We start from the raw sequence: 24,294 nt of genomic DNA, 5'->3' as shown, positions 1-24,294 counted from the left end.
ACGCTGGGCTTTGCGATCCCTGACACCGCGGGGCGGGATCCCGGTGCAGCTGCCAACCTCGGGCTCACTGGTGGAGTCCGCGCACGCCGGAAGATCCGCCGATCCAGACAGGGCCAGCCCCGCGCCATCTCCCTAACAAAGTTCTAAGTAGACATTACGACCTTTGCTACTTCAGGTCCACGGCGTCGTTAAAAAGAATTTTTTGAAAAGAATAGAACAGAAAGTAGGAGATCGCGGCAAGTTAACGAGTGTACCCCACCTCTGCCACCACTTGTGACTAAACGAAGTACTTGTCCAACGTTTCAGATCTGTTTCAAAAGAAGCCGAATTTTTGGAAATGCCCTAAAGGTTAAAACCTGTATCAGATAAATCAGGTCTACCCCTCAGGTTTATTCCTTAGTCCTTTTGCAGTTTGCAGCTCCTTGTAAATATTATTGACAATGAAATCATTAAGTAGGGGAAATATTAACTTTCTGACAATAAACTCCTTGGTTCTCCTTTTTCTCAAAAATAACGACAGCTTATGAAGTATGTTTGATTCTCAAATCAGAGTGAGCTGGCCCTAGAGGTAAGGAAGCCTTTGCCAGAGAAGTTTGGGAAATGTGAATAGCCCCAGTGATCATCAATAGGAAATAGGATACCAGGGACCCCCCACTAGCCCAGATCCCCATGATGGTATTCTGTGGAATCCAAGTGTCCTGGGAGTGTCTTATCAACCAGGCTCTATCTTGGACAGTAATGACACCAGGACTCCACCTCTGATAAAGTAGTTTTAATTGGCTGCCTTGGTTTTTGTAATTGTCCAAAAACACACTCCTATAATCTATTGCAAGGCTAATAATAGCTTGCCATGCATACCTATCCCAAGGTATAATAATATCCCAAGGTATATAATAACAGAAAAAAAAGATTTAAAACATGTCAATAGAATTGCACCGAGTCTCCTGAAGATCCCCACCCCCTATGTCTTTATAGTTTGTTATGGTAAAGTATGCATAGCCAAACTTAGCACGTGAGTGCCTGGTTCTTGGCTCACGTTCATCCATACTGTTTCACAACCATCACACTATCCATCCTTTGACTGTTTTATACCTTGCAAAACTATCCTTTAAACAGTTCCCCAGTATCAGGCCAGGAGACAGCTTAGTGGGTAAAATACTTGGTGTACCAGCATTTCCCAGCTCCTTCATGCTGCAACTGTAACCCTAGCACTGGGGTGATGGCCAACTAATTTACCGAATCAGTGAGCTTCAGGTTCAATGAGAGACCTGTTTCTAAAAAAACGAGATTAAAAGCAGTAGAAGACAACACCTTTCATTAACAGGGTACCCATGCATAGACAAAAAGAACCAGTTCCCCAGTATCACCTTTCACTGCCCCCTGGCTGTCATCTGTATAATTTAACAAAGGGCTTTAATTGTAATCAAAGTACTCAGACATCATAATTTCTTTCCTTCTTTCTTTCTTTTTTTTTTTTTTTTTTTTTTTTTTTTTTTTTTTTTTTTGGTTTTTCAAGACAGGGTTTCTCTGTGTAGCTCTGGCTTTCCTGGAACTCTCTCTGTAGACCAGGCTGGCCTCAAACTCAAATCTGCGTGCCTCTGCCTCCCAAGTACTGGGATTAAAGGCATGCACCACTACTGCCTGACCATGATTTCTTACCTAAGGCTGAACAGTTCCCATGGCTCACATGGCCTTCATATTTAATCTTATGTCTGCAGACACTTAGATTTGCTTGTAGGTTTTACCTATTAGACAGTGCTCCTATAAACATGAGTGTACAAATACCTCAAGTCTCTGCTTTTGTTCTTTTGAGATCTGCTTAGAAGTGCAATTATACATCATACAATTAACTACTTTTAATTATAATCATACAATTAACTACTTTTGTAAAATTATTTTTTTGTAATTTGCAAAATTTTTCCACCAGGAGCCTATATTACTTTGCAGGGTAGAAAAAAGGAAAGGCCTGTTTGTATCCTCTGATTAATTCCTGATATCAAGCCCATGGACCTGTAAATAGATGGCTCACCTGTGCTGTGCTGACCGCAGGGACCTTAGGCAACGGACTGATAACTTCTGGCTCACTCTTCCTCTTTAGCACAGAATTTGACTTAAAGGTCAGCTGGTAGCCAGTGGTTAGGAGAATGAGCCCCGGGCTTCAGATCTGGATCCTGATTCTATTTCTATCATTTATTCTGCTGACCATGGGCAGATTAAAAGACTTGGTTTCTCCTTCTTGTTAAGCTGCTTTGCAGGCTAAGTGAGGATTGTAAAATGCTTAGTCCACCGTGACAATTTGATCTGTCAACCTGACTGGATTGTGAGATGCCCAGCTAGCTGGTTGGGTGTCTTCCCAGTGTGCCTGTGGAGGTGCTTCCAGAAGGGACTTGCATGTGGATCTGAAGGCTGAGTGGAGTACATAGAGCATGTAGGCACTGTCTAATCTATGGGCTGCAGGGAGCAAAAGGAAAGGAGGGCAGCCCATCCTCTCCCTCCCCTCCTGACACCTGGTGCCCTGGGTTCTCAGCTCTCAGCTTTGGACTACAATCTATCCTGTCTGTCCCTATCACTTCAAACGTTACTAACTTTCCTATGTGTCTGGTGCTCAGCATGTTTTGTGAGCGAGCATTCTCTGAAATAAAAGGTTTGCCAGGCGATGTGCTTGCTAGTCGAAAAAGGACGAGGTCCTAGGACGCTTTCTGTAACTACCAGCAACAAGATAGCAGCTGAATCTGACAGCCAAGAGAATTTTTGTGATAAAATTTTGAGAAAGGAAAACAAATTGTACATAGAACTAGCACTGGCTGTGAATAATAGGGGTAGGGTAATGGAGTCACGACATGGGGATGGTTGTGCATGGAAGGCAGTGTGTAAAACGTGCTTGCTGCTTCAGGATTCCAGGTTGGGTTAGTCCAGAAAGTTTTGGGGGTACATTGTAGCTGGTGTCCTTTTAGACACTGGCTTTTTGAAGGCTTTTTTCCCCAGAAGTATTTGTTCATACCGTAGAAATACACACTTTAAGGTTACCCGGCATCTTTAGAACCGGGGGAAACGATTGCATTTCCTTAAGGAGATCTGAAACTAACTCCCAGGAATAAGGCCACACTCTGGGTTAAATGAGACCCCAAGCCCTCCTTGAGCGTACCTGTTCTTTCTCGGAGACATCCAGGCTCTCTGCCTAACGCTGGAGCATCTCTCCTTACTGCCCAATTCAGGAGTCAAATCCAGGGCCTGATGCTTGCAAAGCATGGTCTGTTCCTCTACCCTGTGCTGTTGTGGTTCAGGTTTCGACTCAGACACCATTGACTCCCAGAACAGTCTCCCTGGTACCCGGAGAGGTAAGACCTAAGCTGTCAGAACCCTAGGTACTATCTCGTCACCTCACAGCACTTGTCAGTACCTGAAATTACCAAGAAACCGCAAGTAAATCCTGTAGACTTGATTCTCAAGAGGACTGTCCAGCAACTAGAGAGACAAGTGAGAGATTGACTTCATTGTTTTTTAAGGCATGTCCTCTGTGAAACCCGGGTCTAGTGTGCCAGGACAGGCACACCAGCGGTTGTCGAGCACAGCAAGGCTACAGGATTACCTGTTCTCCACAGCACCATATTTTGGCTTTTTAATCCCCACTCCCATTGCTTGCATTGTGGGCCCCAGAAGAGTTCATTCTTCAGCAGAAAAATGCTAAGTTTTACTTGCCACTAAATGTCATACCAGATTCCTAGAGCTCCCATTGGAAGGTGCATTAGAGTCGAAGCCAAGAGACAGGCAAGAAGAGATATGTGTTAGGAGATGCGTTTGGAGAAAATTGCCTTGCATAACTGTGCGGTTGGCAAGGCAGGTTGGGATCCACTGTACAAACCAACAAGAAGGGCAGGCCAACGGGACACGCAGGCTCTGATCAGGCTGAAGCTGGGTCTGGAGGGAAAATATTCCTGCTTTGGGGAGCCCCATGCTGTTCTTGGTAATGCCTGTGGACTGATTGAGTCAGGCTTCCCAAAGCTATCTGGGATCGTCTCCCTTCCTAAAAGTCTGTCAGTGGTGGACTTGGTCATATCTCCTAAGTACCTTCTTAGCAGCCCTTGGGTAACCATTGCAAACAGGTGGAAACCAGCTGTTGGTTGCTTCTCCATAGCTGTGGCGCGAGGACAGAAGAGAGCAACGTAGAGGAAGTGGTCATGCATTTTGGCTCAAGGTTTTAGAGGTTAGACCCTTATGGGGCTAAGATTTGGTACTGTAGAGCGGGAGGCGTGGGCGTGGCATTCTCCTTTGCCCCTTCTTCCACCCGGGCCTCTCTAGAAGGGTGCATTCTGAGGCAGGTTCTCCCTTTAATCCTTTCTGGAAACACCCTCACAGATACACCCGGCATGTGCTTTACGGGTCTCCTAAGCTCTTTTCAATCCAACCAAGATTTAACTTATTGAGGTGTAGCAGTACATGCCTGTAATACTAGCACTTTGGAGGCTGATATAGGAGGATTACCTTAAGTTCAAAGCCAACCTGGGCCACATAGTTCCAACCAGCCTGAGCTATACTGCAGTGTGGTATATTATCTCCAAAAAACAAGTCAGAGCACAAAGTAAAATAAGAAATTAGGATTTACTGTCGTAAGCTTGGAAAACTGAAGTGACATAAAGATGTGTGGTATAGTCCAACAGTGGGCAGGGTCCCAGATAGCAGGGTATGGTCCCACAGGGGGCGGAGTCCCAGTTAGTGGGGTGTGGTCCCACAGGGGGCGGAGTCCCAGTTAGTGGAGTGTGGTCCCACAGGGGGCGGAGTCCCAGTTAGTGGGGTGTGGTCCCACAGGGGGTGGGGTCCCAGTTAGCGGGGAGACATTTTGAGGATCTAGGGAAGGAGTAGGAACCATTCTATCTGTTTTTCACCCTCTCCCCCATTTCTCTGACACCGACGGCAGCAATAGCTTGAACATCCTTTCCTAATCCTTATCCAGTTAGCTGGATTTGGTTACTGATGTAGAGCGATTCATTTTGGGCCAGATTTCCTAATGTTCCCTGGATGGACTCTTCCAGCCATCAGTGTAACGAGAAGTCACTTGTGATCCATGCCTCCCAGAGCTCATTAGTTTCTGCTTCCAAGTGTCTTCTTTGGATGGGTCTCAACTAGGTTCACTATGTACAACTTAACTGGCGTTTATTGTGAGACTATTGAGTGATTTTAAAAATATCTCTCATATAACAGGAAGATAATGCTCATAACACTTTTAGATAATAAAGAAGTAGAAAGGAGCCGGGCGTGGTGGCGCACGCCTTTAATCCCAGCACTTGGGAGGCAGAGGCAGGCGGATTTCTGAGTTCAAGGCCAGCCTGGTCTACAGAGTGAGTTCCAGGACAGCCAGAGCTATACAGAGAAACCCTGTCTCGAAAAAAAAAAATAAATAAAATAAAATAAAATAAATAAATAAATAAATAAGAAGTAGAAAGGAAGAAAAACCATACTAATACCTACTCAGAAATAAGTACTATCAATGTCTTGGTGTGTATTTTCTCATATATTTAAACATAAAGCCAAACTACTTATGTAAGTGTTCATGCATGTTTTACTTAACATGTTTGATTAGATAACCATGTAATTCGGTTATTTGTCAAGATGTTAATGGTTTTTAAAAACCTACATCATAGTTTACTTAACCAGCCTCTCACTGGATACTTATGTTGTTTCCAGTTATTGGAAATTATAGACATGACCAAGAAAGTCTTTGTCTGTGTTGAGACAGGGTTTCACTATGTAGCCCTTGCTGGCCTGAAACTTGCTGTGTAGATCCAGGTGGCCTGAGTTCACCTGCCTGTACCTCCCAAGTGCTGGGATTAAAAAGGTGTATGCCATCACATCTAGCCTGGAATGAAATTTTTATGCCAGTCTTTGTGTACTGTTTTGATTGCTGTCTTGCATGTATTCTCACAGGAAGAAGGGGTATGAATTATGTAAGTTTTTATGGGTAGTACATGTTGACAGCTTATGTCTAGGTTGATAGATCACCTCGGGAAACTTGGTTAACATTTAATAGGCATGGTTTGAGGTGGAAAAGCCAATATAGCTATTTCCTAAAGGGCTTATGAGTGGCGTGGCTTATTCATTTTGAAAAGGAAATAATTATTTATTTGCTTCCTTACTCATTTATTTACCTCCTGAAATTAAGATGCTCCTTTCTCTATCTGCCACTGGTATGTCCCAGAACACACCATGTGTCTCTGGCTAGCCACTGTCTGGCATAGACACTTGGTTTCACTAATGGCTCTCACTTGCCTTTCCAGGCAGTATCAGCGGCTAACACGATCTCCCTCAGCCTTATCAGTGACAGAGGGCTTGAGAAAGACCAAGCCCGTTTAGCTCGGCACAGGCGATTGATTGCCTCACTCTTGCCTCTCTCCTTCCAACATCACCTAGGAACAGTCTGAGATCTAAGTAAGATCCATTTCCTCGCTCTGCCGCAGCAGCGTCTTTTAGAAGGACTGCCAGGCACAATGAAGGTTCTCTTACTAAAAGACGCCAAGGAGGATGACAGCGGCCTGGATCCATATATCCAGGTAAGTGGCCGAGCCTTATTCCGTGACCCCTTGCTCCTGAAGGCTGGGATGGGAATGCTAACACTCGGTGAACTTGGTGCTTAGCTAATGTGATGCTGTGCTCCCTCGTTTCCGGATAACATTTGGTGATTAATATGACGTCACTTCCCTTATTTTCAAGACAGCCCTGGTCAACCCAGAGTGGCATTCTTTTTTTTTTTCTTTTTTTTAAGATTTATTTATTTATTTATTTATTTATTATATGTAAGTACACTGTAGCTGTCTTCAGACACCCCAGAAGAGGGCATCAGATCTCATTATGGATGGTTGCTGGGATTTGAACTCGGGACCTTCGGAAGAGCCAGTCTGTGCTCTTAACCGCTGAGCCATCTCTCCAGCCTCCCAGAGTGACATTCTTTCGTTTGCAGGAGCTGCGATTGTGTGGCCTAGAAGCCACACTGATTCCTGTGCTGTCATTTGAGTTTATGTCTCTCCCCAGTTTGTCAGAAAAGGTAAGAGCCCCGGGCTAAGGCTTGCTCTCTGTACAATTCCTGCCCTACCAAGCCATGAGAATGTTCACCTCATTTTACCATTAGACATGACCACAAAGGCAGTACACACTTAACTGATTGTGGGGAGACTTCTCATCGGCTTCTCTGCCTAAGGCGCTGTCTCCTTTGTCAGGAGGCCATGGGCCCTGGAGATAGGGCCTGGGGATCACCAGCATGGCTCTCACAGGTAGGGACCATGTAGTCCACTTCCGGCCTCTGCACAGACTACCAGGCAGGCGCTTCTGACCTTCGAGTGAGCTCTGTTAGAGACTCATGCCAGGCTTCTCGGCCAGGAAGGCCGGGCTGAATGTAAGCCCAGGGCTTCTGCCCACCACCTTGCTCTGCTCAGCAGATACTGCAGGAATCAGGTCCAGTGAAGTCTCAAAGTGTTACAGATTGGTGGTGGCCTAAGGGTGTGCTGAGTGTGCCCATGGATGTCTGGTACCCAGTACTGCAAAAACCAAAGATTCAATACACAGTGGCTCAGTGCCTGGCTCAGAAGTGTTCAGCAAAGTACTGTATCTGAGGCCTCAGCTGGGTTTTACCTCCTTCAGAGTCTGGTTGTGTTGTGAATGCAGATCAAGTTTTCCCTCCTGCCTGCGCCTTACTGCACTGACATGGCCCATGCTGGGTCATACCCTCTGCTCTGTGTATCTCCCGGGTTGTCCTAGAAGGAGCTTCTTGAGGGAAGAGCTGTGACAATAAACGGACTTACCCACAGTCCAGAATGGCTTCAGGCCCATAGATAGCAATAAACAAGTGTCAAGTGGGTGGAGGGATGAACGGGTAGAAGACCCAGTTGTCTGCTTCTTTGTGGATGCATTTGGACTTTGGGGCCGTAGCTCTTTGAGAGGTGGGTCTAAGCCAGCCTCTGTTGGTTTTGGTGCAGCTGTCTCATCCTGAAGGCTTTGGAGGACTCATTTTCACCAGCCCCAGGGCAGTGGAAGCAGTGAAGCTGTGTTTGGAGAAGGACAATAAAACTGAAGGTGAGCCGGGCGTGGTGGCGCACGCCTTTAATCCCAGCATTCAGGAGGCAGAGGCAGGTGGATTTCTGAGTTCGAGGCCAGCCTGGTCTACAAAGTGAGCCAGGAGGACAGCCAGAGCTATAAAGAGAAACCCTGTCTCGAAAAACCAAAAAAAAAAAAACAAAAACAAAAAAACTGAAGGTGAGCGTGGGTCTGCTCTGGAGTCCAGCAGACTCTTACCTGCTCCCATTTCCTCTGAGACACTGGAGTCCAGAGGGAGCTGCATGCCCAACAGAGCCGAGTGCCTGGGGGAGCTGGGTCACAGGTGCCCCCTGAGGCCCCAGGCAGCCATGGCTGAGAGCGTGCTCTCACTAGCTGTTTAATTTATTATATTTAATATTATTTACTTACTTGCTTATTGGGTGCATGGCATGATAAGTGTGTAGACGTGAGAGGACAGTCCACAGGAGCCGGTTCTTTCCTTCCACCTCATGGGTCCCAGGGACCAAGCACAGCCCACCAGGCGTGGTAGCAAGCAGCCGTGCTGGCTGAACTATCTCACAAGCCCTCCATTACCTTCTAAATGGTCACTTGTGTGTCCTACCCTAAAAGTAGGGTAAGTGACGCTTTACTCAGAGGACGATGAGAGCATTCAGTCTCAGGGGATGCTTCCCGGCCCCACTGGGCCCTTTGCAGCATGGCTATTCTTCCTCTCCATTGCAGCAGGATGTGGTGAGCCTACCCGTTTCCTGAAGCCAGGCTGCAGCCTGGCTGGCTACTTAGCTGACTCTAGTGGGGTACCTGTTGTACTTTAGACTGAGTGCCAAATACAGTCCTGGGGTGTGCACAGCTCTGTGACCTCACTTTACAGTCAAGACACAGGCTTGGGGCTGGTGAAATGGCTCAGTGGGTAAGAGCACTGACTGTTCTTCCAAAGGTCCTGAGTTCAAATCCCAGCAACCACATGGTGGCTCACAACCATCCGTAATGAGATCTGATGCCTTCTTCTGGAGTGTCTGAAGACAGCTACAGTGTACTTACATATAATAAATAAATAAATCTTAAAAAAAAAAAAGACACAGGCTTGGAGAGGTCTTCCAGTGAAGGGAGGCAATTGGGAGATGGTGTTTTTGAAGTCCTATAAGGCCTGGGGTGCTGGGGTTTTTGAAGTCCTATAAGGCCTGGATTCATGCAGCCATCTTGGCTGCTGTGGGCTCCTTGATCTTCCTTGCCCTCAGTGACCTGGCCTTGGAGTAAGAGTCATCACACCCAAACCATGAGGTTACTCTCATTACTAGCTGGAACATGTCATCTGTCTGCTCGGTGCCAGGTGTTCTGAGCCACAGGTTTTTGATGGACACTGCATATACTCTGAGCCCCATAGAGGAGCATCCAGGATGTTGCAAGGGACAGAGTGGGTAGTGAGGGACTAAGGGTGATGCTGCTGCTGCTGCTGCTGTCCCCTGGCACAAGTAGATGGCTCACTTCAGATCCCAAGAGCCAAGTTTCCTGCTGAAGTGAAGGCTGGGGTCTAAGAATGAAAATACAAACTACCACAGTGACATTTAGCTGGCCACTTTGTATGTATAGCTCATACGTAATTTCACGCTTTGCAGCCTGGGAGAAGTCTCTGAAAGACAGATGGAATGCCAAGTCTGTGTACGTGGTTGGAAGTGCCACCGCTTCTCTAGGTAAGGAGTCATGGGAAGATGAGGGTTTGAATCCTAGGCTAGATGGATGAGGTTTCATATTCAGATTATATACAATCCAAAACCTGTGAGCTGCTTATTTGTGGAATTTTCCACTTAGTCTTTTCAGACCATAATTGACCAAGAGTAACTGAAACGGGGGGGGGGGGGGGGGATGAAACGGTAAGATGGGAATGGGGGTGGGGCGTGTCACACGTGCCGACTACACTAACCACCAGCCTCATAGCAGTTCGTCCTGCCTCAGCTCGGTTCCTGGGAACTCTAGGCTGCTTGACTCACTGGTCCTGAACAGAGTTCACACCTGCATAAGACGTTTTTCTCAGACTCAGTACCTTTCTAATAGTCCCTGAGTAAAAAGCCCATGGTGTTCCCAGTGAAGCTGTCCTTGGTGGTGACAGGTCCTGGTTGTTTAGCTCCTGAATGGAAGGCCCAACAGACCTCTTTCCTCTGGAAGTCGTGTGTTCCCTTGTGCAGGTGGCAGTCCTGAGTGGGCCCTGCCTTTGTCTATCTCCTCGGCAGATTAGCCGAGTGTTCACTTTCTGGAGAAGGCGAGAAGCCTTCATCTGTCTGCTTCTTCTCGTCAAGAGCTTGTAGGGTGTAGTGGCACACGCCTTTCATCCCACCCAGCACTCAGGAGGCAGGCAGGGGGATCTCTGTGAGTTGGAGCTCCAGTGCCACATAGAGAGAGGGGCCGGGCTAGCACCCTCCCTAAACTCCCTGTGTCTGCAGTGCTGCGGGTCCTTGCTGGTTGCTGTGAAACCTTCCCTCTGCCCCCTCCATTCCAGTCTGGCTACGCGAGCCCATTACTCATTTCCCGATGGAAGCTGATCACATCTCCCTGATGAAATGAGGGTTCTCCAAAGAGAAGCTTGCAGAACTTAGCAGCTTCCAAATGCTGACTGTCTGATAAGCAGAGGCCAACAGCTGACCTCATTATCACACGAGCACCAAGGCAGTCTTACAGGGCTGGTGTTTTTGGCTCATGTAGATAAGTGGGGTTCAGAGAAGCCAGTCAAGACAAAGACCCTTGTCTAGGGGAGGTGTGCTCAGGGCACCCTCTGAAAGGACAGCCATGGTCTTATTACTTGGCTTCAGAGGACACTTCGCTGTGAGTGGGAGAACAGCCTGGACATTTGCACTTTAAAGGTAGTGCAGGGCTGGGCGTGGTGTCGCATGCCTTTAATCCCAGCACTTGGGAGGCAGAGGCAGGAGGATTTCTGAGTTCGAGGCCAGCCTGGTCTACAAATTGAGTTCCAGGACAGCCAGGGCTACACAGAGACCCTGTCTCAAAAAACAAAAAAACAAAAAACCAAAAAAAGTAGTGCGGGAACGAAAGAGCTTCAATACCTGAAAAAGGAATTCATCTCTTTGTTGTTTTTTAGTGAATAAAATTGGTCTGGATGCAGAAGGAGCGGGCAGTGGAAATGCAGAAAAGCTTGCTGAATATATTTGCTCAAGTAAGTGAAGACAGACCCAGATGAAAGCCACCCTCCTCCGCACACCGTGCTCTCGGGACAAGAACTGACTTCCCATTGGTCAGCATGTGGACCGGCTCTAGGGCTGCTGGGATTTAGACAGTGATTTACCTTAAGCTACTGATGGGCTCTAGGCTTCTGAGGAACACAGAGGAGAGATCTGTAGAGTGCAGATTTTGGAGTGAGGACAGGAAGATTGCGTGTGTCCTCTGTACATAGTGTCTCCTGCCCTCTTCCCCGTCTGTCTAAGCCAGCTGTAGACACAGGTACTTGCAGCGTGTCACCCAGCCACAGGGATTGAAGTAGAGTCCTGCGCAGTCTCAGCAGAGGAACTCTGACCTGCTCACAAGGTCAGCAGCCAGGTGTCTCCAGCCTTGCAGGCAGGTCTCTGTCAGAGCTATCAGACCCTGCGGTTGGAACAGGAGAACAGGGGGAATATAAACTCTGGTTCTTGCCTCTCACTGGGTCTGTAACATGCTGGCTGACCCTTCTGGAGACTTGCCTGGGGAGCTGCTGGGCTAGAGTGCTGGCATGGCTGTGGCTTTCCTCGGAGGTTAGGAGCTGGGCATCTTCTTTTCCCTTAGCACATTGAATGGGTGAAGAGAGAAGGACTTCCAATGCTTTTCAAACGATGATGGATAAAACAGAGTATATTTGTTATGAGCTGTAGCTTCTCAAGGTGGTATTGGCGTTTGTGATTTGCAAACGTGTGTGCTAAAGTCTTCTGAGCTTCTCCTGCCCTAAGATGCTCTTATTGCCAGAAGGCTCTCTAGCTTTTACATTGTAATGTTCCTCTGGAAGCTGCTCCTTAAAACAGCCCTGCCTTTTGGACTGAGGCCTCCTAGACTGTAGACAGACCCTGGGCAGAGCCACGAGCAGCTTTCAGAAGCAGGCAGGGAATGGTAGAGACCCTCAGCAAGTTTCTGGCTCTCCACTTTTTGCAATATGGAAATAGACAGCTGTTTTGATTAGCTTTGACTGTCAACTTGACATAGCCTAGAGTAACCCGAGGAATCGCAGTCGAGGAATTACCGAGATCAGACTGGACTGTGGATATGTCTGTGGGGGATTGTCTGGATTGATAATTGATGTAGGAGGGTCCAGCCCACTGTGGGCGGCAACATTCTTTGGTCAGGTGGTCCTGGGTTGCCTAAGAGAGCTAGCTAAGCCTACGTCTGTGAAAAAGTCAGCTAGGAGCATTCCTCTACAGTCAGTTTCTTGCTTCAAGTTCCTGCTCTTACTGCCCTCAGTGATGGACTATGACCTGAAGTCAACCCCTTCCTCCCTAAGTCGGGTTTTGTCAGAGAGCCTATCATAGCCACAGAAATGAGTCTAGAGCATCTTTCTATTAATTTTTAAATTTTTTTATTTTTTATTTATTTTTATTTTTTACTTATTTACTTTCTATCTTGCTCACTGCCCCCTCCTTGTCACTCCCTCCCACATTCCTTCCCCATCCCTCTCCCCCTTCTCCTCTGAGCAGGTGGGGGCCCCTGTGGGTATCCCCCCGACCCTGGCACTTCAATCTATGTTAGCTCTTTGAGGGTATATTAGTATCATATCAGTTGTCTTTCAAAACCAGTTTCAAAGCTGGGGATATAGTTGAGAATCAGAGTCCTTCTCTAGTATTCATGAGGTCTTGGACTCATTCCCCAGCACCAAAAACAATTTAAAAATGAATACTTACATTTCTGTTAATTAAACGCCCAGCACCAACACTGACAACTAGTGTTAACAAGTCCCCAGTGTGCTCAGGAGCCAGTCTTCATAGCCAGCCAAGGAAGGGAGGAGCTGTGTTAGTGACAAATGTGTCATTCAACATGGTTGTCGCAGGAATCTAAATTAAAGAAAATTCCTCAGGCAGACTGGGCACATTTCGTAATTCAGCTGCCACTAACGGCCAGTGCCCCTGTGCCTGACAGTGAGGGGCTCCTGTCCTCTCTGGAAGTTCTTTCTTAGTGTGCTCTGAGTCTCTGGGACCAAGGATGAACGCTGTGAGGTTACAGGGTTAGAATTCAGACTCGGCCCTGCCCATCACCTCCAGCAAACCTAACTGAACCCTGCTTTGTGTCCACTCACCTTCAAGCACTACTGGCCAGGCAGACTAAGAGTAAGAGGGCACCCCACTGAGGTGAGAGTTCTAAGGACTGACCCTGGTGTAGCAGAGCTTTGCCGGGGGTGGGGTGGGGGGAGTGCTGGGGGAACCTCCAGCTTGCAGATACCCAGGGGGGCCCCCTCTGATCACTCTTCTTCAAAGAGGGAGCTCTAGCCACAAGGTGGCTAACCAAGCCTACATTCTCTTGAGCCCCATGTTCGTTGGCAGAGGCCTGTTGGGCACCTGAGGCATGGACAGAACTTGTCTTTCCCACTCCCACAGTGTCTGCTACTTCACAGGAGACTACGTCAGTTCAGTCTCAGGTCTGTGAGAGTCCAGGGACCAGGCCCCACCCTCCAGTGTCCCTGCCTCTTGGGAGCTCCCACTTCAGCCAGGCTTGGGAAGACAGGTGGACTAAGCAGTGAAAGCAGCGAGCCCTTGGTGTGGGGAGACTGCTACCAGCACTAAATGGGCTTTCCTCACACCCACAGCCAGGTCTGCCACTCTTCAGACCCCAGCTGCATGCCCAGCACTGTCCTTTATCTCTGAACCAACCACAGGAAAAGGTGCCATCCTCCAGACTGCCCCCGACTTTAGGTGTAAATATTGAGTGTCCAAGGGACCCATACTCTGTCCAACTGGGTTCCAGATCTTGTTCCCAGGGTCCCCTCCTGGGGGTCAGTAACTTGGAAGAATGGCTCCTAGAACTCAGGGCAACACTCTGCCCGTGTGCATTGGTCTATTAAAAGGGCATAATAAGGATACAGGTGCCCAGCTAGATTTAGAGGCATAGCCAGACCTGGCATACAGCTGTATATAGCACCAAAGTCTGTCTTTTCAAAATGTAGACCTAAGGTGTAAAGGACAGATCGGGGTGTGTTTATGAGGGATAACTGCCTGCTCTATAAATGGGACAGTTTGCTTCCACCTGTCTCTAGGGCGGATCTTTTTTTTAATATTTTTATTACATATTTTCCTCAATTACATTTCCAATGCTATCCCAAAAGTCCCCCATACCCTCTCCCCCACTTCCCTACCCACCCATTCCCATTTTTTTTGGCCCTGGCGTTCCCCTGTACTGGGGCATATACAATTTGCGTGTCCAATGGGCCTCTCTTTCCAGTGATGGCTGACTAGGCCATCTTTTGATACATATGCAGCTAGAGTCAAGAGCTCCGGGGTACTGGTTAGTTCATAATGTTGTTCCACCTATAGGGTTGCAGATCCCTTTAGCTCCTTGGGTACTTTCTCTAGCTCCTCCATTGGGAGCCCTGTGATCCATCCAATAGCTGACTGTGAGCATCCACTTCTGTGTTTTCTAGGCCCCGGCATAGTCTCACAAGAGACAGCTACATCTGGGTCCTTTCAACAAAATCTTGCTAGTGTATGCAATGGTGTCAGCGTTTGGAAGCTGATTATGGGGTGGATCCCTGGATATGGCAGTCTCTACATGGTCCCTCCTTTCGTATCAGCTCCAAACTTTGTCTCTGTAACTCCTTCCATGGGTGCTTTGTTCCCAATTCTAAGGAGGGGCATAGTGTCCACACTTCAGTCTTCATTCTTCTTGGGTTTCATGTGTTTAGCAAATTTTATCTTATATCTTGGGTATCCTAGGTTTTGGGCTAATATCCACTTATCAGTGAGTACATATTGTGTGAGTTCCTTTGTGAATGTGTTACCTCACTCAGGATGATGCCCTCCAGGTCCATCCATTTGGCTAGGAATTTCATAAATTCATTCTTTTTAATAGCTGAGTAGTACTCCATTGTGTAAATGTACCACATTTTCTGTATCCATTCCTCTGTTGAGGGGCATCTGGGTTCTTTCCAGCTTCTGGCTATTATAAATAAGGCTGCTATGAACATAATGGAGCAGGTGTCCTTCATACCAGTTGGGACATCTTCTGGATATATGCCCAGGAGAGGTATTGCGGGATCCTCCGGTAGTACTATGTCCAATTTTCTGAGGAACCGCCAGACTGATTTCCAGAGTGGTTGTACAAGCCTGCAATCCCACTAACAATGGAGGAGTGTTCCTCTTTCTCCACATCCTCGCCAGCATCTGCTGTCACCTGAATTTTTGATCTTAGCCATTCTGACTGGTGTGAGGTGGAATCTCAGGGTTGTTTTGATTTGCATTTCTCTAGGGCGGATCTTAAGCATACTCAAATTAGATGCATCTGTTTGGAAGGGGACAGATGTGCTGAAGCCATTGTTCATCATAAGGCCTTATGAGCCCAAGGCAGAGGGCCAGTGCCATTTGTGAGTGCTCACACTGTGCCCCAGGCATCTGGCACAGGCGTGGCAGGGTGGGGAGTGGCATGCTTTGCCCTGTCTCCCGGGATTGGTTCTCTCCTACATGCGGGTTCTAGGGTTCAAACTTAGAGCATCAGGCTTAAGCACCCCTAACCAATGAGTCTCGACGCCAGCCCTGGGGTGCAGTCTTTGCAAAGCCATTGTGACTTCTAATTTATTACCAGCAAGTCTGTAGGCCTAATAAATCTTGCATTTGCAATTAGAATATACCAATAAAGTCCTAGTTACCTGCTGCTAATGAAGACCTTCACCTCAGGTTTTGTTTACCAAGGCATTAATGAGTTTCTCTTGAAGTAAACTTTGTGGCCCAATTTAAAAGTTACAAATCTACTTCTAGTGAGTGTGTTGTAACAAAGCCACCTCCTAGTTATCTTACTTAACAGTTATTTACTATGAGACAGGCATCGCTGTGGGCACTTATAGCTGTTGACTCGTTTAACCTGGTCACTCATTATAGACAGCGTCCTCTCACTGGCCCTCTCTTTGAAGGAGAGAATATTTACAATGTAAAAGGCATAGGATCAAAGATGGTCATGTTTAAAGAGACAAAGAAGCCAAGGAGGACTGTACTACCTTTGTTTCAGATGGCCTCCTGGGTGAACAGCGATCCCGCTCCCATGCTCCAGGTAGCCTTCAGTTGAGGCAGAAGTGCGCATCTCAGTTCTTACCTACATCCGGGGCTGCTGCTTTGTCTGTGGAGACTTCCTCAGGTCCCTCCTCTTCCAACTCCTGCACTCAGTCTTCCCTGGCAGTATGAAGGGGTGAAGGGGAAACTCTTGAATCATCCAGACGCTCTTTGGCTGCCTTTGGGACGAAGATTGCTGGGAAGTTGAGCTGTTTGGCTTCCTGTAGGAAGAGCTCTAGCCCCTAGCTACTTGCACCTTCAACCTGCAACACTCCCAGGAGGGACTCCTAGGCTAGGGTTGAGAGCACAGAGCCTGAACACGGCTTTGAAAATGTTTGCCTAGGAGTGATACCTGCAGCACTTCACTAGAAAGAGAACTCAGCAGGTACCCTGTGATCTATAGTTAATCATCCCCCAGTCTGTTCGCTCTTCATGTTGGTACCAATATTTACAGAGCAGTTTGAATAAAACATCCACCAGCATGTCACTGTTGCTTGTACTTCAAACACAGTCGCCTCCAGCTATGCCTGTCACTCAGCTGCTGTTCCCAGAGCGAGTGCCTGCTGGGGAGAGGTGTTCCATTCTTTCTGATCTCAGTCGCCAGTGGTGTGTTCAGAAGGATCATTTGGTATAGGAAATACATGATGCTTGTGTACAACCAACACCTGCTACATTTCTTGATCTGATGGAGGAAATGGTTGGTTTTAGTAAAATGCTTTGTGCTCGCTGTTGAGGGAGGGGGGGTCTTGCATCTGACAAGCCCGCAGTTTGGTTGGATGGTTTTGTTACAACATGCTGTTTGCTCTGTCAGTTGCAAAGTGCTCAGGGTTGACCGTGGCTTTGGGTCTCCACACATGGAGGTGGGTGGTGGGCACAGTGAGATTCAGGGCCACTGAAGCAGCCTTCTGTCTTTTGTGCCCTTTGGGCACTTGGTCAAGAAGCTCCTGGCATGGCTGGTTGAATAGTAGGCAGGGAACTTGTCTTTGTTGAAGGTGGCTATGGCGGCAGTCCAAGGTGCCAGTCCCTTACTGTCTCCTGTGCATGTGCCTGGCTCATCCAGCCCTCCTCCAGAGCTAGGAAATCTCTGCCAGCGCCAATACCAGTCTTAGTTAAGCACAAGACCTTCATTCTAACTAGGGACCATGAACCAGGGAGCCTCCTCCTGACAGCTCACGAAGCAAGTAGGACAGTGGTGCCTTGTTTCTGTGGCTTGGTTTTCCAGGCTTTTCACTGACATCCCCCCTTGGTTCTCCATGGAAACCTTCAAGGTCAGCACAGTGCAGCACTTGCCCTTTCTGGTGGCAGGTGTTAGAACTGAGATCTTAAAGCAGAGCTGAGCCTGGCCCCCAGCCTCACCCTCCTGGGAGCTGCCCTCCCTGGGCCTCTTCGCATGGTGTCACCCTTTGAGCTTTTACAAAGCTCTGACAATGTCTGCTTCTGTGTCCACAGAGCCATCTTCAGAGCTGCCTCTTCTCTTTCCGTGTGGAACTATCAAAGGAGATACTCTTCCAAAAATGCTCAAGGACAAAGGTGACTAGAATTAGCTAAGGACACCTCTAAAGATGGTCCTGAGACCCAGGAGGCAGACGTGACCATGTTCAGGCAGAGTTGGGATGCAGCGGGTCTCCTGATGATGCTAAGCCTTTTTTGAGAGCTGTCCTAGACTGGCTGCCAACATGGCTGTGGGATTTATGGAGCAGCCAAGATCAGAGCTGTGTGGACACTCACACAGACACGGGAACCAGCAGCAAGTGTGAGTATGGAGGAAGGCTGTGCTGTCTGGACCTCTCTTTGCTGACTCAGCCTTCCCACCTGTGGATTGATTCCATGGAGCTCTGCAGGTCACTCAGGGCTGGGCAAGGCCTTTTGCCCCCTAGTTGAGCTTCCCATTTCTGAGGAGCTGGTTCTCAGAGGTATGGTGACCGTCCCCATCAGCTACACACTGCAGAGGGTGCAGAGCCCCCATTCCCACTTCCATTCCCTGTAAAGTGAAGCCTGTCTGATGGTTTTAATTGTACCCAGGGATCCCCATGGAAAGCATGCATGTCTATCAGACAGTTCCACACCCTGGGATCCAAGGGAGCCTGAAGAGCTACTATGAAGATCAGGTACGTAGGGCTTCCAGGGAACGCAAGTCCTGGCAGGGCAGGCCCCAGGGGAGGAGCCGGAGCTGGGGACATGAGAGTGTAGGTGTTGATTCCCCTTGGGGTTCTGTCATTTCCAGCCACGTGACTAAGCAGATGGCTTTGCTGCAGCTCCATCTTTATGTATCGGTGATACAGGAATAGACCCACCCAGTAAAAAATTGAATAAGGATGAAAGGAGAAAAGTTCATATGAACCTCTTTGTGTAACACCTACCATATACAGCGGCCTTGTCATGGCCTTTGTCCTCCATGGCATGGGGCAGAGGCTGCGCCCACACTGGGAAGAGCCCACTGTGGAGAACGCGTCTTGAGTCAATGGCTCCACCATTTCCATTCAGAAGCCACAGCCTTTTGCTCTCCTAGAACAGCTTCTGTACATCATGCCTGTCCTGGGGGTCCCGTTGGGGCAGTCCAAGTGCAGAGGAACCATGTGGGCCGTCTGCTCTCCCTCTCGCCGGTGGAAGTTGGCAGAAGCCAACAAGAAGACTGTTGATTCTAGCAGGGCTGTCTAACTCCAGGAGCTGGGGGTGTCTCCATTGCTGAGCCTGGGCTCCAGGGAGTCTGTGTCTTCTGGCCAGCAGAGCAACCAATGGGAACGGCCAGCCTCTCCAACCTCAGCCTGCTTTGTGAACAATTCCTTCAAACGGTGCCTTGGTGGGCTGAGAATGGCACCCAGCCAGGGACCATACCATTGTAGAGCCCCTGGGGCTGCTGGAGCTGGACCGGTGGTGTTGATGAGGAGTGGTGTCTGGGAGCAAAGGCTAGATCTCATCTTTTCCTTTTCCATAGGGTATCCCAGCCAGCATCACGTTTTTCAGTCCCTCCGGCCTTAAATACAGCCTCGAGTATATTCAGGCGTTATCTGGCAGCAGCTTTGACCAGATTAAGGTATGGTATTCTGTGCACTTGGCCTTTTGCTCCTTACAGTCTCCTGGAATTTGCACATTGAGTCAGACACCTATAAGGTGACTGTAGAGTCCAAGGGCCCACTACTTGGTTAGTGGTATTCTGCATACATTGCTAATCTTCTCTGGGCCAGACTTATTCTAACTTGGGGATGGCTGTCCCCAAGTATTTTGTCCTGGATAGCTAACTATCTGGCCTTCCCCATGTGGCACTGTCCTTGGTTACTTGAGGACTCAAGTGAGGCCCTTCTGGCAGGGTCTGGTGTAGGTATTAGTGCCTTCCCTCCTTTGTTCCCAGTTGAACATGTTGACCTGGTTCTCTAGACTAGAATTATCTCTCTTTGTTTACTTAAAGGATTTACACCCACACTTTCAGGGACTGTATTTATTAGGAGTGTTCAAGTAACATGACACTTGTGTCATCTGCAACAGAATTGTCCTTGACCAGACTCCACTGGGACTGAGGAGAAGGTACAAAGTGTGGCCTAGAACCCAGGGACAGTAGGTTTCATCTCCACCCCATCCCAGAGCTCAGTCAGTCTGGTGACCCCAACACTTTGGCTTATCACAGTTGTCTCTCACAGGTGTGACCCACCTGGACATCCAGACATCCCCAGTTTCAGGTTTAGGCACAGGGGAGCTCAAAAGGAGGAACCCATGGTTGGAACCTAGAAAGGTGACTGTCAGGCTGTGCGCCATGGTGACACCTAGCCATGGTCCCAGCAGTTGCTGGGCAGTCATCAGATTTCTTACAGTCAGTCATAGCTTATGCTAGTCTGGTTGTGGGGATCCAGCAGGATGGGGGTGATTGTCCTCCTTAGGATGGACACTGAGCACAGAGAGGTTCAACACCTTGCCAGGGTTACCTATAGCACATTACTAGAAGCCAACTTTTATGACTGTTAGTGGGGGAGGCACCTGATTCCTGCAGTCGGGATTGAAGAGAAATGGCCCATGGGTGCTCAGCACGGTCCTGGTCAGGTGACTACTTAGGCACCTGGGCAGGTTTAGCAGCAGTTCCAACGATGCTCAGGGGTATCTGGACGAGTCACCAGGTAACCAACCGTGAAGTGCAAGTGCAGCTTGCTGGGGGAATGTACCTCAGAGCTCACCTGGGCTGACATGCCGCAGTGAGAACTCATACTGCCATGACCTTACTCAGTCCTCAAACTAAGCAAACCCAAGATGGAGCAAAATAGACACTTGGAATTACAGCTTAGGATCTGGCTGCCCGTACTGCCTAGACCCATGCAGCAGCTGGGTCACAGTGAAGGTGTGTGCCTGTCTTAAATCTGCTCTGTTCATTTCTGTAACCCAGGGGTTCTTGGCATCTTTAGTGCACCACACACCAGTAGTTAAAGATGCCACTGGGGTCTTGGGCTCTGCAACTGCCAGGAAAGAAACTTTCAGGGCTAACATTGGTGATAAGGGACTGTGGGTTATTCCAGAGCCAGAAAGCCAATATAAATCAAAGGGAGTCATTCTTTATCACTGGGACTTAGTGCCAGCCCCCATGGGTACTTTTGAGGCTCACAGAGGACAGAGTCCTGAGACCCAAGCATTGGGTGGCTTAGCATTCACTTCCAGTCAGCTCTGTCCCAGATTTGACAGTGGCCTTCCTTCCTCTGTAGGAGTCTTTGTGAGACCCAGTGTTTATACAGCACTATTTAAAATACAGGGCATCACCGAAGCTTAGAGTGACTTCTGACCTGAGCTTACTGCTTACGGCTGACTTACATATAAATGCCACAAAGGAGCCATGCCAGAGCAGTGAGAACTTAATGACACCTGCCACCAAATGGATGGAAGCCATTGCATTGTCTTTCTCTCCTGCCTTCTCACAGTGATCACATAGCCTGTGGGGTGGCCGTCTGTGTACCTGGAGGTCATACGTGTGTCAGTGAGCATATATCTGTGCAGCATTGACCAAGTGGTTCACACTAACCACTTCAGGAATCCCCCAGCAGCTCAGGGGACATTCTGGCTAGAGATAAGAAGGTGGAGGCTAAGAAAGAATTGATGCCAAAGGCCTCTCTGCTCTATGCTGCTGGGATTTGAACCCTGGCCTTCCAGCTTATGACTGTTCTGTGTGCCTGGGGGATCCAGACCCACCTGGGCTCCCCCATGCTCCACACTTGCTCCCGCCCAGAGCCCCTGAAACTGGAGCAGGCCTGTCTGCAGCTATAGTCCCTAAGGAAGATATCCACCCTAGATTTTATCCTCACACATACCCAAGCCCTAAGGATATGTACATTGTGGCATGAGGTTATAGTGAGATCCTAAGGGTATCGTGCAGACTCTGAAGCCAGCTTCAAGTTAGGTGGCACTGTTGTTCATGTGAAACGTCACACAGGAACGACCTCTAAACAGAAAGCATCCAGATGATACCTGCACACAACCCTTGCTGTGGCGCTGAGGCTGTGTCTCTTGTGTCTTCTTCCTTTGCAGTTTATAGCCATTGGCCCCAGTACAACCCGTGCTATGGCTGCTAAGGGCCTGCCTGTGAGCTGCACTGCAGAGAGCCCCACACCACAAGCCCTGGCTGCAGGCATCAGGAATGTGCTGAAGCCAAACCACTGTTGCTGAGGGCTGTGCAGAGCCAGCTCCTTCCCTGTGCACGGGACAGCTCACTGCCTCTAGGATGGAACGCAGATTCGGAGAGATCTGGAGAAGCTGCCTGTGAGCATGTCACCGTCCTCCATGGAGTCCAGCTTGGAGCCTACGCCAGGTTCACTGGCCATTAGGTCACTGCCATTCGACACAGGGGGAGAGAAAGCTTCCTGGGTCTAGAAAGAAGGAACTGAAATCGACCATGTGGTGACTTGTGCCCACTCTTTTACAAACTGTATTTCTTTTATGTTTATCGGTGTCTTGTCTGCATGTACATCTGTGTGCCCTGTGCATAGCCAGTGCCTGGAGAAGCAAAGTAAGGGTGGCAGATCCCCTCGAACTAGAGTTAGAGACATCTGTGAGCTGCCATCCAGGTACTGGGAATTGAACCCAGGTCCTCTGAAAGAATAAGTACTCTCAACCACTGAGCCATAACTCCAGCCTACTATTATCATCTGTGGTTCTCAGTGCAAAGTGGTGTTCTGGGACAACAGAACATCATAGGCTCTCTGATGCTGACCTGATAAGAATGATAAATCGCTATGTGTGAAGTAGATTTAGTCATCATAAATTAAATAAATAAATAAATAATAAATAGGACTGATCTGAGTATGGTAGCACACTCATCAACCCAGCACTGCAAGAATGGAGACAACAGTCATGAATTTAAGGTCAGCCAGGACCATATAGTGAGACACTCTAGGCTATATCTAAAAATTTAAAAAAAAAAAAAAAGACTTAAAAGTTCTGGCCTTTGGGGAGGGGGGCTGTGGATAATTATACTTTAAATACAGAGATTTCTTTTTTATCTCATTCTGAAACATAACTGCAGCATATCTATCAAACTGGCTGCTTCTGGACTGTGTGTGCACATGCACTGTGTGTGTGTGTGTGTGTGTGTGTGTGTGTGTGTATGTGTGTGTGTGTGTGCACATGCACTGTGTGTGTGTGTGTGCACATGCACTGTGTGTGTGTGTGTGCACATGCACTGTGTGTATGTGTGTGTGCACATGCACTGTGTGTGTGTGTATGTGTGCACATGCACTGTGTGTGTGTGTGTGCACATGCACTGTGTGTGTGTGTGTGTGCACATGCACTGTGTGTGTATATGTGTGCACATGCACTGTGTGTGTGTGTGTGCACATGTACTGTGTGTGTGTGTGTGTGCACATGCACTGTGTGTGTGTGTGTGCACATGCACTGTGTGTGTGTGTGTGCACATGCACTGTGTGTGTGTATGTGTGCACATGCACTGTGTGTGTGTGTGTATGTGTGTGTGCACATGCACTGTGTGTGTGCACATGCACTGTGTGTGTGTGTGTGTGTGCACATGCACTGTGTGCGTGTGTATGTGTATGTGTGTGTGTGTGTGTGTGCACATGCACTGTGTGTGTGTGTGTGTGTGTGTGTGTGTGTGTGTGTGTGTGTGTGTGTGTGTTAGAAATATAGCGGGCTGGAGAGATGGCTCAGCGGGTAAACAGCACTGACTGCTCTTCCAAAGGTCCTGAGTTCAAATCTCAGCTACCACATGGTGGCTCACAGCCATCTGTAATGGGATCTGACTCCCTTTTCTGGCGTGTCTGAAGACGGCAACAGTATACTTATTTATAATAATAAATAAATCTTTGGGCCTGAGCGAGCGGGGCTGACCAGAGCAAGCAGAGGTCCTAAATTCAATTCCCAATAACCACATGAAGGCTCACAACCATCTGTGCAGCTACAGAGTACTCATATACATAAATAAATCTTTAAAAAAAGAAAAAGAAATGTAGTGCCCTGCAGAAAAGCTCTGAAAACTGTGTCCCCAGACTGTTTCTACTAGGTAATCCTGGACTAGATTGAGCTGCATTGAGAAAACCTGTGTTTGTCTTTTAGCAGCTCGTGGGCCGGTGGTAGGGAAGGTGGCTGTGTACTCATGCAGCTGACTTCATGGAAGGCCAGGTTGGAAGGCGTCTTCGCTTATGTGCACACCATGCCCAGCCCGATGCAGGAAGCCTTACACATGTGATCTGATCCTCTCTCAGAGCAGCTCTGAAACTCTGAGCCACCTCACCATCATCCACCACAGAAGAGGAAGAAGGGTCTAGTGCCGTGGCTTAGTGCTGTGGTTTGGGCATGGTTTGGAGTGTGTCCCTCTAAGTTTGATATGGTAGGTTCTTAATCCCCAGATGTTCATGGAATCTTTAATCTTTATAGGGCTAGCAAGTTGTCAGAGCCTCAGTGGAGTGAAGGCCTTGATGCCAACTTTATAACTAAGTTCTGTCTCTGGAATCCACGGGGTGGAAGGTGAGAACTGACTCCCACAGGTCGTCCTCTGACCCCGACACATGGTGTGGTGCTAAATAAATAAGTGTTAATTAGAGGTTACTCAATG

General features: G+C 48.3%; 1 protein-coding gene across 14 annotated transcripts in view; it reads left to right on the top strand.

Annotated features, from left to right (window-relative positions):
- The window catches only part of Uros (uroporphyrinogen III synthase), a 24,326-nt gene extending 1,593 nt beyond the window's left edge, over positions 1 to 22,733 (top strand). For 3 of the 14 annotated variants that reach the window (NM_001360164.1, NM_009479.3, NM_001302085.1), the window contains exons 2-10: positions 6,406 to 6,545; positions 6,953 to 7,036; positions 7,965 to 8,061; positions 9,657 to 9,731; positions 11,132 to 11,206; positions 17,709 to 17,789; positions 18,282 to 18,367; positions 19,195 to 19,293; positions 21,759 to 22,520. In NM_001360164.1, coding sequence (NP_001347093.1) covers positions 6,483 to 6,545; positions 6,953 to 7,036; positions 7,965 to 8,061; positions 9,657 to 9,731; positions 11,132 to 11,206; positions 17,709 to 17,789; positions 18,282 to 18,367; positions 19,195 to 19,293; positions 21,759 to 21,896 — 798 coding nt within the window. In that variant the 5' untranslated portion in view covers positions 6,406 to 6,482 and the 3' untranslated portion in view covers positions 21,897 to 22,520. Of the gene's footprint in view, positions 1 to 6,160; positions 6,546 to 6,952; positions 7,037 to 7,964; positions 8,062 to 9,656; positions 9,732 to 11,131; positions 11,207 to 16,218; positions 16,744 to 17,708; positions 18,013 to 18,281; positions 18,368 to 18,483; positions 18,685 to 19,194; positions 19,294 to 21,758 lie in introns of those variants that run through there. The other 11 variants (NR_153415.1, NR_153416.1, XM_030242379.1 and 8 more) reach the window with 8 other exon arrangements.
- Positions 22,734 to 24,294: the final 1,561 nt, after the last annotated feature.

This window comes from Mus musculus, chromosome 7, assembly GCF_000001635.26.
Source record: "Mus musculus strain C57BL/6J chromosome 7, GRCm38.p6 C57BL/6J".
Taxonomy (NCBI): Eukaryota; Metazoa; Chordata; class Mammalia; order Rodentia; family Muridae; genus Mus; species Mus musculus.
Note: the sequence above shows the minus strand (reverse complement) of the source record. Positions and strands in the feature narration are given on the sequence as shown.